This window comes from Semicossyphus pulcher, unplaced genomic scaffold (assembly GCF_022749685.1).
Source record: "Semicossyphus pulcher isolate SPU_LCO1_2020_fin unplaced genomic scaffold, fSemPul1.0.p SCAF_2, whole genome shotgun sequence".
Taxonomy (NCBI): domain Eukaryota; kingdom Metazoa; phylum Chordata; class Actinopteri; order Labriformes; family Labridae; genus Semicossyphus; species Semicossyphus pulcher.
The window spans coordinates 13,026,632-13,039,444 of NW_027211693.1; the positions used below are offsets into that span (position 1 = coordinate 13,026,632).

Genomic DNA, 12,813 nt, shown 5'->3' on the forward strand with positions numbered 1-12,813 from the left:
CACTGAGCCAAGTATTCCTATAGGCCTCAGCAGTGATGATTTCATGAGCTTCTTTAATGACAAAATCCTAAAGATAAGAGACAAAATTTGTAACCTCCTGCCGTTAACTGGTGCAGATGTATCTTTGGAAACTGCTCAAAAACCTGATGTTTACCTTGACTGTTTTTCTCCAATTGACCTTCCTGAGCTAAATTCTCTGATATCTTCGTCTAAACCATCAACCTGTCTTTTAGACCCGATTCCAACCAAGCTGCTTAAGGAAGTCTTTCCCTCAATTAGCACTTCTTTACTAGATATGATCAATATGTCTTTATCGACGGGCTATGTACCCCAGTCTTTTAAACTAGCTGTAATTAAGCCACTTCTTAAAAAGCCTACCCTAGATTCAGGCACCTTAGCTAACTATAGACCTATATCTAACCTTCCTTTTATCTCAAAGATCCTTGAGAAAGCAGTCGCTAATCAATTATGTGACTTTCTTCATAACAACAGTTTATTTGAGGACTTTCAGTCAGGATTTAGAGTCCACCATAGCACTGAGACAGCCCTTGTGCGAGTTTCAAATGATCTACTTACTGCTTCAGACAGAGGACTTCTCTCTGTACTCGTCCTGTTAGATCTTAGTGCCGCTTTCGACACGATAGACCATCACATCCTGTTACAGAGATTAGAACATTTAATTGGCATTACAGGATCTGCATTAAGTTGGTTTAAATCTTATCTATCAGATCGATCTCAGTTTGTTAATGTTCATGATGTGTCCTCTATGCAAACCAAAGTTAGTCATGGAGTTCCACAAGGTTCTGTGCTCGGACCGATTCTTTTTACCTTATATATGCTTCCTCTGGGTAATATCATGAGGAAACACTCCATTAATTTTCATTGTTATGCAGATGATACTCAATTATACTTATCTATGAAGCCAGATGAAACCAATCAGCTATCTAAACTAGAAGCATGCCTTAAGGACATAAAGATCTGGATGACTAGAAACTTTCTGCTACTTAATTCAGACAAAACTGAAGTTATTGTGCTCGGCCCAAAACACCTTAGAGACTCTTTCTCTAATGATATAGCTGCCCTAGATGGCATCAGCCTGGCATCCAGCACTACTGTTAGGAATCTGGGAGTTCTATTTGATCAGGATATGTCCTTCATCTCCCACATAAAACAAATATCAAGGACAGCCTTCTTTCATCTTCGCAACATAGCAAAAATCAGACACATCTTGTCTCAAAACGATGCAGAAAAACTAGTCCATGCATTCGTTACTTCCAGGTTGGATTATTGTAACTCGTTACTATCAGGCTGCCCTAATAAGTCACTAAAAACTCTGCAGCTGGTACAAAATGCTGCAGCACGTGTGCTGACAAGAACTAGGAAGAGAGAGCACATCTCTCCTGTATTAGCCTCTCTGCACTGGCTTCCTGTAAAATATAGAATAGAATTTAAAATCCTTCTTCTTACTTACAAAGCTCTTAATGGTCAGGCACCATCATATCTTAAAGAGCTCATAGTGCCATATTACCCCTCTAGAACATTGCGCTCCCAGGATGCAGGCCTGCTTGTGGTACCTAAAGTCTCTAAGAGTAGTGTTGGAGGTAGAGCCTTCAATTACCAGGCCCCCCTCCTCTGGAACAATCTACCAGTCAAGGTCCGGGAGGCAGACACCCTCTCTTCTTTTAAGAGTAGACTTAAAACTTTCCTCTTTGATAAAGCTTATAGTTAGGGCTGGCTCAGGCTTGGACTAGCCCATAGTTATGCTGCTATAGGTTTAGACTGCCGGGGGGATCTGACACACCAAGCTTCTCTCTCTCTCTCTCTCTCTCTGACTCTCTGACTCTCTCTCTCTCTCTCTCTCTCTTCCTCTCTCTCTCTCTCTATCTCTATCTGTCATATTAATGCAGCTCATTAACTCTGTATTTTCTGGTCCCATTAACATTACTAAACACATATCTTCCCGGGAGTTCTTGTGCTCCCTTGTCTTGAAGGTTCCTGAGGATCGTTGCTGCAGACCACCTGCTGCTGTGGACCTGCTCGACTGCAACACCTACTAACATCAGCCTTCCCCATAGTATCATTATTGTTGCTGCTAATGCTAATAGTAGACCTGTTGACTTCAACTGTTACAATTACGATTACCTCAGCCTTTATCATTACTCTGCTTCTCTCGCTAATTTATTTATTTATTTATTTATTTAGCCAATCTTCACCCTAGTCTACCACTATTATTGGCATTGTAACCATAAGTATGTGTCTGTTGTTGTTCGTGTAACAAGGACATATGTTGTTGTGGTAACAAGAACATATGTTGTTGTTGCTCTCTTTGCCTGTCTCTATCCTGCATCTCCTTCTATCCCATTTTCGGCCCATCCAGTCGAGGCAGATGGCTGTTCAACATGAGTCTGGTTCTGCTCGAGGTTTCTGCCTGTTAAAAGGAAGTTTTTCCTTGCCAATGTGCCGAATTGCTAAGTGCTACTCATGGTGGATTGATGTTGGGCCTCTCTTTAAATAACTTAACAAAGAGTCGGTCTAGACCTGCTCTTTCTGTAAAGTGTCTCGAGATAACCCTGGTTATGATTTGGCGCTATACAAATAAAATTTGATTGATTGATTGATTGATATATGGATGGACTGTACACGCTGCTGCTACGCGCTTGTTTTAAAAACATAAAGCAAGGTTAAAGAGAGTAATACTAGTAAACACCTGTCGAGTCTGGACTTAACAGGAAGCTGTTCAAAGATCTGCCCCCTCCTCTCCCGTCTCCTCATCGATCTGTGCATGCAGTTGAGGTCTGTCAGTGTGACAGCAGCTGAGAGTGGAGTGAATTACCCCCTATGTTTACCAGCTGTTCTGGTCGAAAGAACGAACATAACAAACAGGCAGACTTCTCGCGCAGACCTGTAACTTCTCTATATAGCCAGGCCCTCGCTGGGCCATTCCTTTCAGAGAGAGAGGCGCAATGCATGATGGGTGTTGTAGGAATGTAGAATGGGTTTAAACCACAAGCTGTTTGTACAACTTTCTCCACAGCTAAGGCCAATTTAAAATATTATTGCTTCTATTGATTGCGGAGAACACCAGCTTTGACTGACAGTGGCTTTTTCCAGGGGTGAATTTGTCCTTTAAGGTTGAGGTTTACAGTCGGATACGTAAGCATTTATTTAATACATGAATCCAAATATAGTGCCCATGTGAGGAAAAGAAACAACTATGATATGTTATGATTACCCAATCTGGAAAATTGCATCCTTAAATGCTAATGGATTAACAGTAGGCTATATTAAAAAAACCTAATTAATCAATAAATAGATTCACTTACCAATAATGAAAACTGTGTTTTACTTAAATAGTTTTCTAAGATTTAAAAATGTTTCTAGATATTTCTTTGTGGTTTCACTGTTTGGGTGGCGTGACTGCAAACGATGAAATATTTGAGCCAAAACCCGTGTTCACACCACCCTATACAATGATTCAATTTCATTAACAATTTCTTATCCTACTCCTCCCCTATCTGTTCAGCTTATTTCTAATGTCCACTGGTAATAAAGCACATCAAACTTGAAGTATGAATCTTAATACTTTCTTCAAACCATGTTTTAAGTTATGATTTAACACCACTGGCGCATCACAATCACAATCACAATCACAATCAAATTACTCAATGTAGTTATGTTGGAGCTAGTTGGCTAACCTTAGCATGCTCGCTAACGTTATGACAACCAAAATACTATCCGATGTGAATGTCAGTGTTGTCAGTCTAGCATGACAAATAACTTTGCTACCTGACATGATATTAACTGAGGTGTTATGACAAACAGTGTTGATTTTGTAAAATATGATGCAGGTCAACATGATACCGGTCAATGAACACGTCTCATAATTCCCCAAATGTTGTGGGAACGTTGAATAAGCCTGACAAGAAAGAGAACCTGTCCATGTTCACAGTAAATGTTTCAGAGTTCCTCAATCACTGAGAACCATGAATCTTTTCTGAAATTAAATTAGAGTGAAAAAAACTGAGATGCCTCACATCACACAGACAAAACCACTGTGGCAGGAAATGATCTTGTTTTATATTTAGACAACCAATCAGATTTGAAGGTGTTGCTTTGATGACCACGTCATTGTATATTCAAAGTAACTAAGAGGTCTCCGAACAAGAGACAGTGTCAAGATGATCGTGTTATGGCTCACACTGCTTCTCCTTCATCAGGCCTGTAAGTGATACGCAATAATGACTGTGTCCAGATGTCTGGCTGAATGATTATTTAATGTTTAATTTATTCTTCCTTTATACTTGTATCTAGATGCGCTGGCTCCAGTGATCCAAGTTCAACTTGGTGAACCTGCAACCTTCACATGTGATTCACCTTATATTTTAAACAATGAAGCCTTCTGGTTCAAGCAGAGTGCTGGTGATGCTCTGAAATTAATTGTGAGACGATGGAAAAATACAAACAAAGTGTTTGGAGCAGAGTTTTCAGCTTCTAGATTTGATTTAAAAATTCATCAGAATATGAACAATCTGACCATTTTGAGGACAGTTCAAGAAGACGAGGGAATGTATCACTGTGTAGTCCTGGAGTGGAATAAGATAACTTCGTTCATGACATATTTGTCAATAAAAGGTAATTATGTGATTTTTTTGTTGTTGTTGAAAGGATTTCCAATTCATATACATTATATCCTAATATGTCAAATTAGAAATATTACTCCATGTTGGCAATGTGGAGATTTGACCCATGATTTAATCATCTGAACAATAGGTTCTTACTGCTACATTTCATCATGTCAAAGCATTTCATATTGTGTTTATTTTACTTTTGAACGTCTTCAAATACACAGGAAACACTCAGAGGACATCAAACTACACTGTTGTTCAGCGGCCGACAGTTTCTGATCCAGTCCGTCCAGGAGACTTGATGACTCTGCAGTGTTCAGTCCTCTCTGACTCTGAGAGTCAAACGTGTCCAGGAGGTCACAGTGTGTACTGGTTCAGAGCCGGATCAGATAAATCTCATCCAGACATCATCTACACTGATGGAAACAGACGTGATGGATGTGACGAGAGATCTGACACTCAGAGAAGCTGTGTTTATCGCTTCTCTAAGAACGTCAGCTCCTCTGATGCTGGGACTTACTACTGTGCTGTGGCCACATGTGGAGAGATACTGTTTGGAGACGGAACAAAACAAGAGCTTGGTATGATTATAAGTTCAGCACTGGAGTTGATCTTCATAATATTTCATTAACATCATGAATGAAACTTTCTTCTTTGTTCTCTAGAGCAAACAACAAGCTCTGAATTTGTTGCTCTGGTGATAGCGATAGTCTGCCTGGTCATTTCTGTGATTGGAAATATTGTTTTCATCTGTCACCGATCTCCGAGAGCAGCATGTGGACAATGTAAAGGTAAGAGTTGTTTACTGATTCAAACATTTGCTAGTTTTACTTGAAACATTTATTGACTACAGGAAGTGTACCATCAAACAGGAGAGGACAAACCTTCACCTCCTATTCTTAAATGAAATAGAAGATATCCATATCAGCACGTCACTGATATTTTGCACTATTTTGAGCCTCCACATTGCTGTTTATTCCATGTGTGCCTCAATAAACCTGAACAGGATGCACAAGTTATTAAGGACACTGTCCAGAAATGTGGTTTTTAATGTTATATTTTAAACTAAAATGTGCTGAAACAGCTGAGGATCTGATTTAAGAGTGAGAAAAGTACATAATGTTTCTGTCTTCACTCAATTCAAGGAATAGAAAGCGCCTCTTTGCCAGCAAGACATGACAACTCCAACCCAAGAATAGATGATATTGTAAGTGATCAAAGAAAGTTGCATACTGTATAACTTTAACATAACTCCTAACTTGCTGTATACGAACACGATCATGTAATGAGAACTTTATTTGCTGCACAGACTGAAGGTGGACATGATCTGAACTATGCTGCGTTGCATTTTCACGGCGGGAAATCTACAAGAGGGAGGAAGACTAAAGAGTTAAAGACTGAAGACGGTGTCTATTCTCAAGTGAAATGCTCGATGTAAATGTCTATGAAAACATGTGGGGGGTTTTATACGACTGACCTTAAAGTGTCTAACATGATTGTTGAGAGGAAGCAGACACTACTGTTTCTGCATCTACTTCTGAATGCATAAAATGACCCTTTATGTTACTGTGAGTTGATCCTTCCATCTTTTTATGTTTTACATCCTGTTGTTGTGTTTTAATGTCTTTTTAAATAATCTGAAATCTTTAGTAAAACCTTGTCATGTCTTATTAAAGCATAAATATCTTTTTGTCTTTCTTACACGTGCGTCTCTGCTTTTCCTCAGTGATATCAGGTGCATTTACTTACAGCATTTAAGACACAATTAAACAAAGAGGTTAAACAGACAACAGAACACATAGTAAGAAAAAGGAAAAAAATGCTTAAATATTATAAATATTTATTTTATATTTTAAATTTATTTTAAATATTTTTTGTCTTTGTTACACACAAGAATTAAAAAGCAAAAATAAGATTTATCTCCTGAAGCCCGTCTGGCCAAATAGGGTTGCCACCCGTCCCTTAAAATTCGGAATTGTCCAGTATTTGACAATTAAAGGGCGTGTCCCGTTTTGAATCAATACAATACATAGTGGGAAACAATTTTGTGCCCTCTAAACCTATGCAAATGACATAAAGACTCTGCCTCGTACTCAAACGCACCCCAAAGTGCGCTGCAGAGCAAACAGCGTCTGTGTGCTCCGGAACCACTTGCGCGTACTTCAATGAGTCATGTTATGCAAACAAAAAGCACCTAGTTCACAAACGCCAGCTCGAACAGCAGGTGGTGGGAGCTGCGGTGCAGTATTATAAGGGCTGTCAGGCTCAGAGTTTCCAGTGATCATGATAACAACTCAACCTTTTGTTGTTGAAAAACAAATGTATTTGTCTGTAAAAACAATCTGTTAATAACGTTTTGTCATTATTATTATAATCGGGAGACCAATCAGTCCGTGGCTGTGCGAGGCTCAACCGCGGTACACGGACACACTTTGTCCACATGTCCGGAGCCGTTACGCAGGAAGGGGATTATTATATGGATGGACTGTACACGCTGCTGCTACGCGCTTGTTTTAAAAACATAAAGCAAGGTTAAAGAGAGTAATACTAGTAAACACCTGTCGAGTCTGGACTAAACAGGAAGCTGTTCAAAGATCTGCCCCCTCCTCTCCCGTCTCCTCATCGATCTGTGCATGCAGTTGAGGTCTGTCAGTGTGCGCGCAGCAGAGAGTGGAGTTAATTACCCCCTATGTTTACCAGCAGTTCTGGTCGAAAGAACGAACATAACAAACAGGCAGACTTCTCACGCAGACCTGTAACCTCTCTGAATAACCAGGCCCTCGAGGAGCCATTCCTTTCAGAGAGAGAGGCGCAATGCATGATGGGTGTTGTAGGAATGTAGAATGGGTTTAAACCACAAGCTGTTTGTACAACTTTCTCCACAGCTAAGGCCAATTTAAAATATTATTGCTTCTATTGATTGCAGAGAACACCAGCTTTGACTGACAGTGGCTTTTTCCAGGGGTGAATTTGTCCTTTAAGGTTGAGGTTTACAGTCGGATACGTAAGCATTTATACATGAATCAAAATATAGTGCCCATGTGAGGAAAAGAAACAACTAGGATATGTTATGATTACCCAATCTGGAAAATTGCATCCTTAAATGCTAATGGATTAACAGTAGGCTATATTAAAAAAACTTAATGAATAAATAAATAGATTCACTTACCAATAATGAAAACTGTGTTTTACTTAAATAGTTTTCTCAGATTTAAAAATGTTTCTAGATATTTCTTTGTGGTTTCACTGTTTGGGTGGCGTGACTGCAAACGATGAAATATTTGAGCCAAAACCCGTGTTCACACCACCCTATACAATGACTCAATTTCATTAACAATTTCTTATCCTACTCCTCCCCTATCTGTTCAGCTTATTTCTAATGTCCACTGGTAATAAAGCACATCAAACTTGAAGTATGAATCTTAATACTTTCTTCAAACCATGTTTTAAGTTATGATTTAACACCACTGGCGCATCACCGGACCTGTGGTGGCCGTGGCCCCGAGGAACAGGCCCCCGCTGTGGATGGCATCCTTTATTTTTCTGCATGGAAGGTGGCAACCCTATGGCCAAACAGGAATGTGATCGACATCAGGGGGAAAACTTGAGTCAACATCGGCAGGGCATGCGAATCATGGAGACCTTCGATTGCTTTTGGGGATCAAAACAGACCCACAACTTATTGTTGTCATAGAAACAAACCCCACGTGCAGCGTTCTCTCACTGGGTGCAGTGTTTTTTCTCTCACAGCAGAAGTGCTTCATCCCAGCTCTCTCCAGCCGCCCTGCATGACTAATGTGAGCTAATGCTTGTGATGATTTGCTGGTTCGCCGGTGTAATTTGCCGTTTGGTCACGAAGCACAATGCCAGAGTCATGCAGTGTATTTATGTTAGAGCTAGTTGGCTAACCTTAGCATGCTCGCTAAAGTTATAACTAACAAAATACTATCCGAGTGTGTGTGTCAGTTATCTAGCTTGACAAATGACTTCGCCAGCTAACATGACAAACAGCGTTGATTTTGTAAATTATGTAGCGGAACAAAGCAAATGTGCATAACTACCGATTGTTTTCTATTAGCCAATATCATTGCATTACCTGCCTAGGCTAAGGTTAGCCAGCCAGCTGTAAGCTGGCAACAAGCTACCGTTAGCTTGTCTGCTATCGCAGACGATTTTCCAGTTCGGCAATGTAGCAAAACACCGTTGAGTAGATAACAACAGCCAACTCGCACAGACTCTCTGGGCTGATCTGGCTGGTAATTGCATGGATCTGGCATTGTGCTTTGTAACCAAATGGCAAATTACTCAGTGTAATTATGTTGGAGCTAGTTGGCTAACCTTAGCATGCTCGCTAACGTTATGACAACTAAAATACTATCCGAGTGTCAGAGCTGCCAAGCGTCATGCTTTGAGTGTGACAGTCACGCAATTTGACCCATTCTCACACCACACGCCACACTTGACATTTCTCACGCTTATATTTCCCCATTCAATACTCTTACTCACTTCAATACTATATTTATTTTTTTCATGATAATAGACTTTGGTCCTCGCGGCATGCCGTAGTTCGAGTAACTCTGATTGACTGACCGAGATAACCAATCCCAGACCAATCCACCAGTCCTTTGTGCCTAAATCTAACCAACCACGGAAGGCACCACGCAATATAAACCAATCAGAAGCAACGTAAGGCGGGTCTTGGCGTCTCTAACGATCTTTCACACACAACAGCGCCGACATTTAAAACCCACTCGACGTTCTCCTGCTTGCTAGAAGACGGACGGTAGGTAACTACCCAATTTTGATCACACAAAATTATTGAAAATGGGTTCACTTTTTAAATATTTTTACTAGTTTGATGTCGACGTAGGACAAATGTTGCTCGTAGTTTTTATCTGTATTATTATTAGACCCCCCTAAAGGAACCCACAGAGTCCCTGGAATCCACTTTGGCTGTGTCCAAAATCACCCCCTACTCAAACAAAACCAAAACCCGAAACAGTTTGGCTCTTGAGGGAACTCTATCGTCCATCATGACTGTGAAGATGGCGAGCCTTGAGCCACAGTGTTTCAAGTGGGAGCCCCCTGCCTCTGTCATCAAGGCATCAAAATCTGCCACAAACGCCTACAACATGAGACATGTCCCCAGCTAAATGATGGACAGTTGGTTGAAATGAAATATTGCAAATAAATGTATTTTGTCAAAATTCTTGTTACAATTTTCATTTCTAATTTCTGGTTAATTAAGACTAGCATTAGGAGGCCACAGTGCAGGGAGAGCAGCTGGCATGGAGGTGAGGACATCAGTCTTAAGGTATAAATCGACGTTAAAACAGGCCAAATCGACGTTAAAACAGGCCAAAATTTTTTCGACGGCCAAACACATCATAACACTAAAGTCTCACTCTTGTGATTTTCTGAAACTTGGCAGCCCTGCGAGTGTGAATGTCGGTGTTGTCAGTCTAGCATGACAAATAACTTTGCTACCTGACATGATATTAACTGAGGTGTTATGACAAACTGTGTTGATTTTGGACAATATGATGCAGGTCAACATGATACCGGTCAATGAACACGTCTCATAATTCCCCAAATGTTGTGGGAACGTTGAATAAGCCTGACAAGAAAGAGAACCTGTCCATGTTTACAGTAAATGTTTCAGAGTTCCTCAATCACTGAGAACCATGAATCTTTTCTGAATTAAAAATTAGAGTGAAAAAACTGAGATGCCTCACATCACACAGACAAAACCACTGTGGCAGGAAATGATCTTGTTTTATATTTAGACAACCAATCACATTTGAAGGTGTTGCTTTGATGACCACGTCATTGTCTACTCAAAGTAACTAAGAGGTCTCCGAACAAGAGACAGTGTCAAGATGATCGCGTTATGGCTCACACTACTTCTCCTTCATCAGGCCTGTAAGTGATACGCAATAATGACTGTGTCCAGATGTCTGGCTGAATGATTATTTACTGTTTAATTTATTCTTCCTTTATACTTGTATCTAGATGCGCTGGCTCCAGTGACCCAAGTTCAACTTGGTGAACCTGCAACCTTCACATGTGGCTCGCCTGATATTTTAAACAAAAGAGTCAATTGGTTCAAGCAGAGTGCTTTCAATGCTTTGAAATTAATTGTGATACTGCAGAAAAATACAAAGCCTGTGTTTGACGCAGAGTTTTCAGCTTCTAGATTTGATGTAAAAGTTAATGAGAATACGAGCAATCTGACCATTTTGAGGACAATTCAAGAAGACGAGGGAATGTATCACTGTGGGGTCCTTGAGTGGGATGAGATAACTTTGAGTACGACATATTTGTCAATAAAAGGTAATTATGTGTTTTTTCAATGTCTTAGAATCAGCTACACTGTTTTAATGACTAAACAATGTTATGAAAAAAATGCTTCATGTAGCAGTTGTTGAAAGGATTTCCAATTCATATACATTATATTCTAACATTTTAAATTAGAAATATTACTCCATGTTGGCAATGTGGAGATTTGACCCATGATTTAATCATCTGAACAATAGGCTCTTACTGCTACATTTCATCATGTCAAAGCATTTTATATTGTGTTTATTTTACTATTGAACATCTTCAAATACACAGGAAACACTCAGAGGACATCAAACTACACTGTTGTTCAGCGGCCGACAGTTTCTGATCCAGTCCGTCCAGGAGACTTGATGACTCTGCAGTGTTCAGTCCTCTCTGACTCTGAGAGTCAAACGTGTCCAGGAGGTCACAGTGTGTACTGGTTCAGAGCCGGATCAGATAAATCTCATCCAGACATCATCTACATTGATGGAAACAGACGTGGTGGATGTGACGAGAGATCTGACACTCAGAGAAGCTGTGTTTATCGCTTCTCTAAGAACGTCAGCTCCTCTGATGCTGGGACTTACTACTGTGCTGTGGCCACATGTGGAGAGATACTGTTTGGAAACGGAACAAACCTAGAGCTTGGTATGATTATAAGTTCAGCACTGGAGGTGATCTTCATAATATTTTATTAACATCATGAATGAAACTTTCTTCTTTGTTCTCTAGAGCAAACAACAAGCTCTGAATTTGTTGCTCTGGTGATAGCGATAGTCTGCCTGCTCATTTCTGTGATTGGAAATATTGTTTTCATCTGTCACCGATCTCCGAGAGCAGCATGTGGACAATGTAAAGGTAAGAGTTGTTTACTGATTCAAACATTTGCTAGTTTTACTTGAAACATTTATTGACTACAGGAAGTGTAACATCAAACAGGAGAGGACAAAACTTCACCTCCTGTTCTTAAATGAAATAGACGATATCCATATCAGCACGTCACTGATATTTTGCACTATTTTGAGCCTCCACATTGCTGTTTATTCCATGTGTGCCTCAATAAACCTGAACAGGATGCACAAGTTATTAAGGACACTGTCCAAAAATGATGTTTTTAATGTTATATTTTAAACTAAAATGTGCTGAAACAGCTGAGGATCTGGATTTAAAAGTGAGAAAAGTACATAATGTTTCTGTCTTCACTCAATTCAAGGAATAGAAAGCGCCTCTTTGCCAGCAAGACATGACAACTCCAACCCAAGAATAGAAGATATTGTGAGTGATCAAAGAAAGTTGCATACTGTATAACTTTAACATAACTCCTAACTTGCTGTATACGAACACCATCATGTAATGAGAACTGTATTTGCTGCACAGACTGAAGGTGGACATGATCTGAACTATGCTGCGTTGCATTTTCACGGCGGGAAATCTACAAGAGGGAGGAAGACTAAAGAGTTACAGACTGAAGACGGTGTCTATTCTCAAGTGAAACGCTCGATGTAAATGTCTATGAAAACATGTGGGGGGTTTTATACGACTGACCTTAAAGTGTCTAACATGATTGTTGAGAGGAAGCAGACACTACTGTTTCTGCATCTACTTCTGAATGCATAAAATGACCCTTTATGTTACTGTGAGTTGATCCTTCCATCTTTTTATGTTTCACATCCTGTTGTTGTGTTTTAATGTCTTTTTAAATAATCTCAAATCTTTAGTAAAACCTTGTCATGTCTTATTAAAGCATAAATATCTTTTTGTCTTTCTTACACGTGCGTCTCTGCTTTTCCTCAGTGATATTAGGTGCATTTACTTACAGCATTTAAGACACAATTAAACAAAGAGGTTAAACAGACAACAGAAC

The 12,813-nt window shown here is 39.8% G+C and overlaps 1 protein-coding gene across 1 annotated transcript; it reads left to right on the forward strand.

Moving 5' to 3' along the window:
• Positions 1 to 4,178: 4,178 nt before the first annotated feature.
• On the forward strand, positions 4,179 to 6,063 carry LOC138597895 (uncharacterized). The gene is made up of 6 exons (XM_069669452.1): positions 4,179 to 4,221; positions 4,312 to 4,632; positions 4,850 to 5,206; positions 5,291 to 5,416; positions 5,771 to 5,832; positions 5,935 to 6,063. The coding sequence occupies exons 1-6, from the start codon at positions 4,179 to 4,181 to the stop codon at positions 6,061 to 6,063; spliced, it is 1,038 nt and encodes a 345-aa protein (XP_069525553.1).
• Positions 6,064 to 12,813: the final 6,750 nt, after the last annotated feature.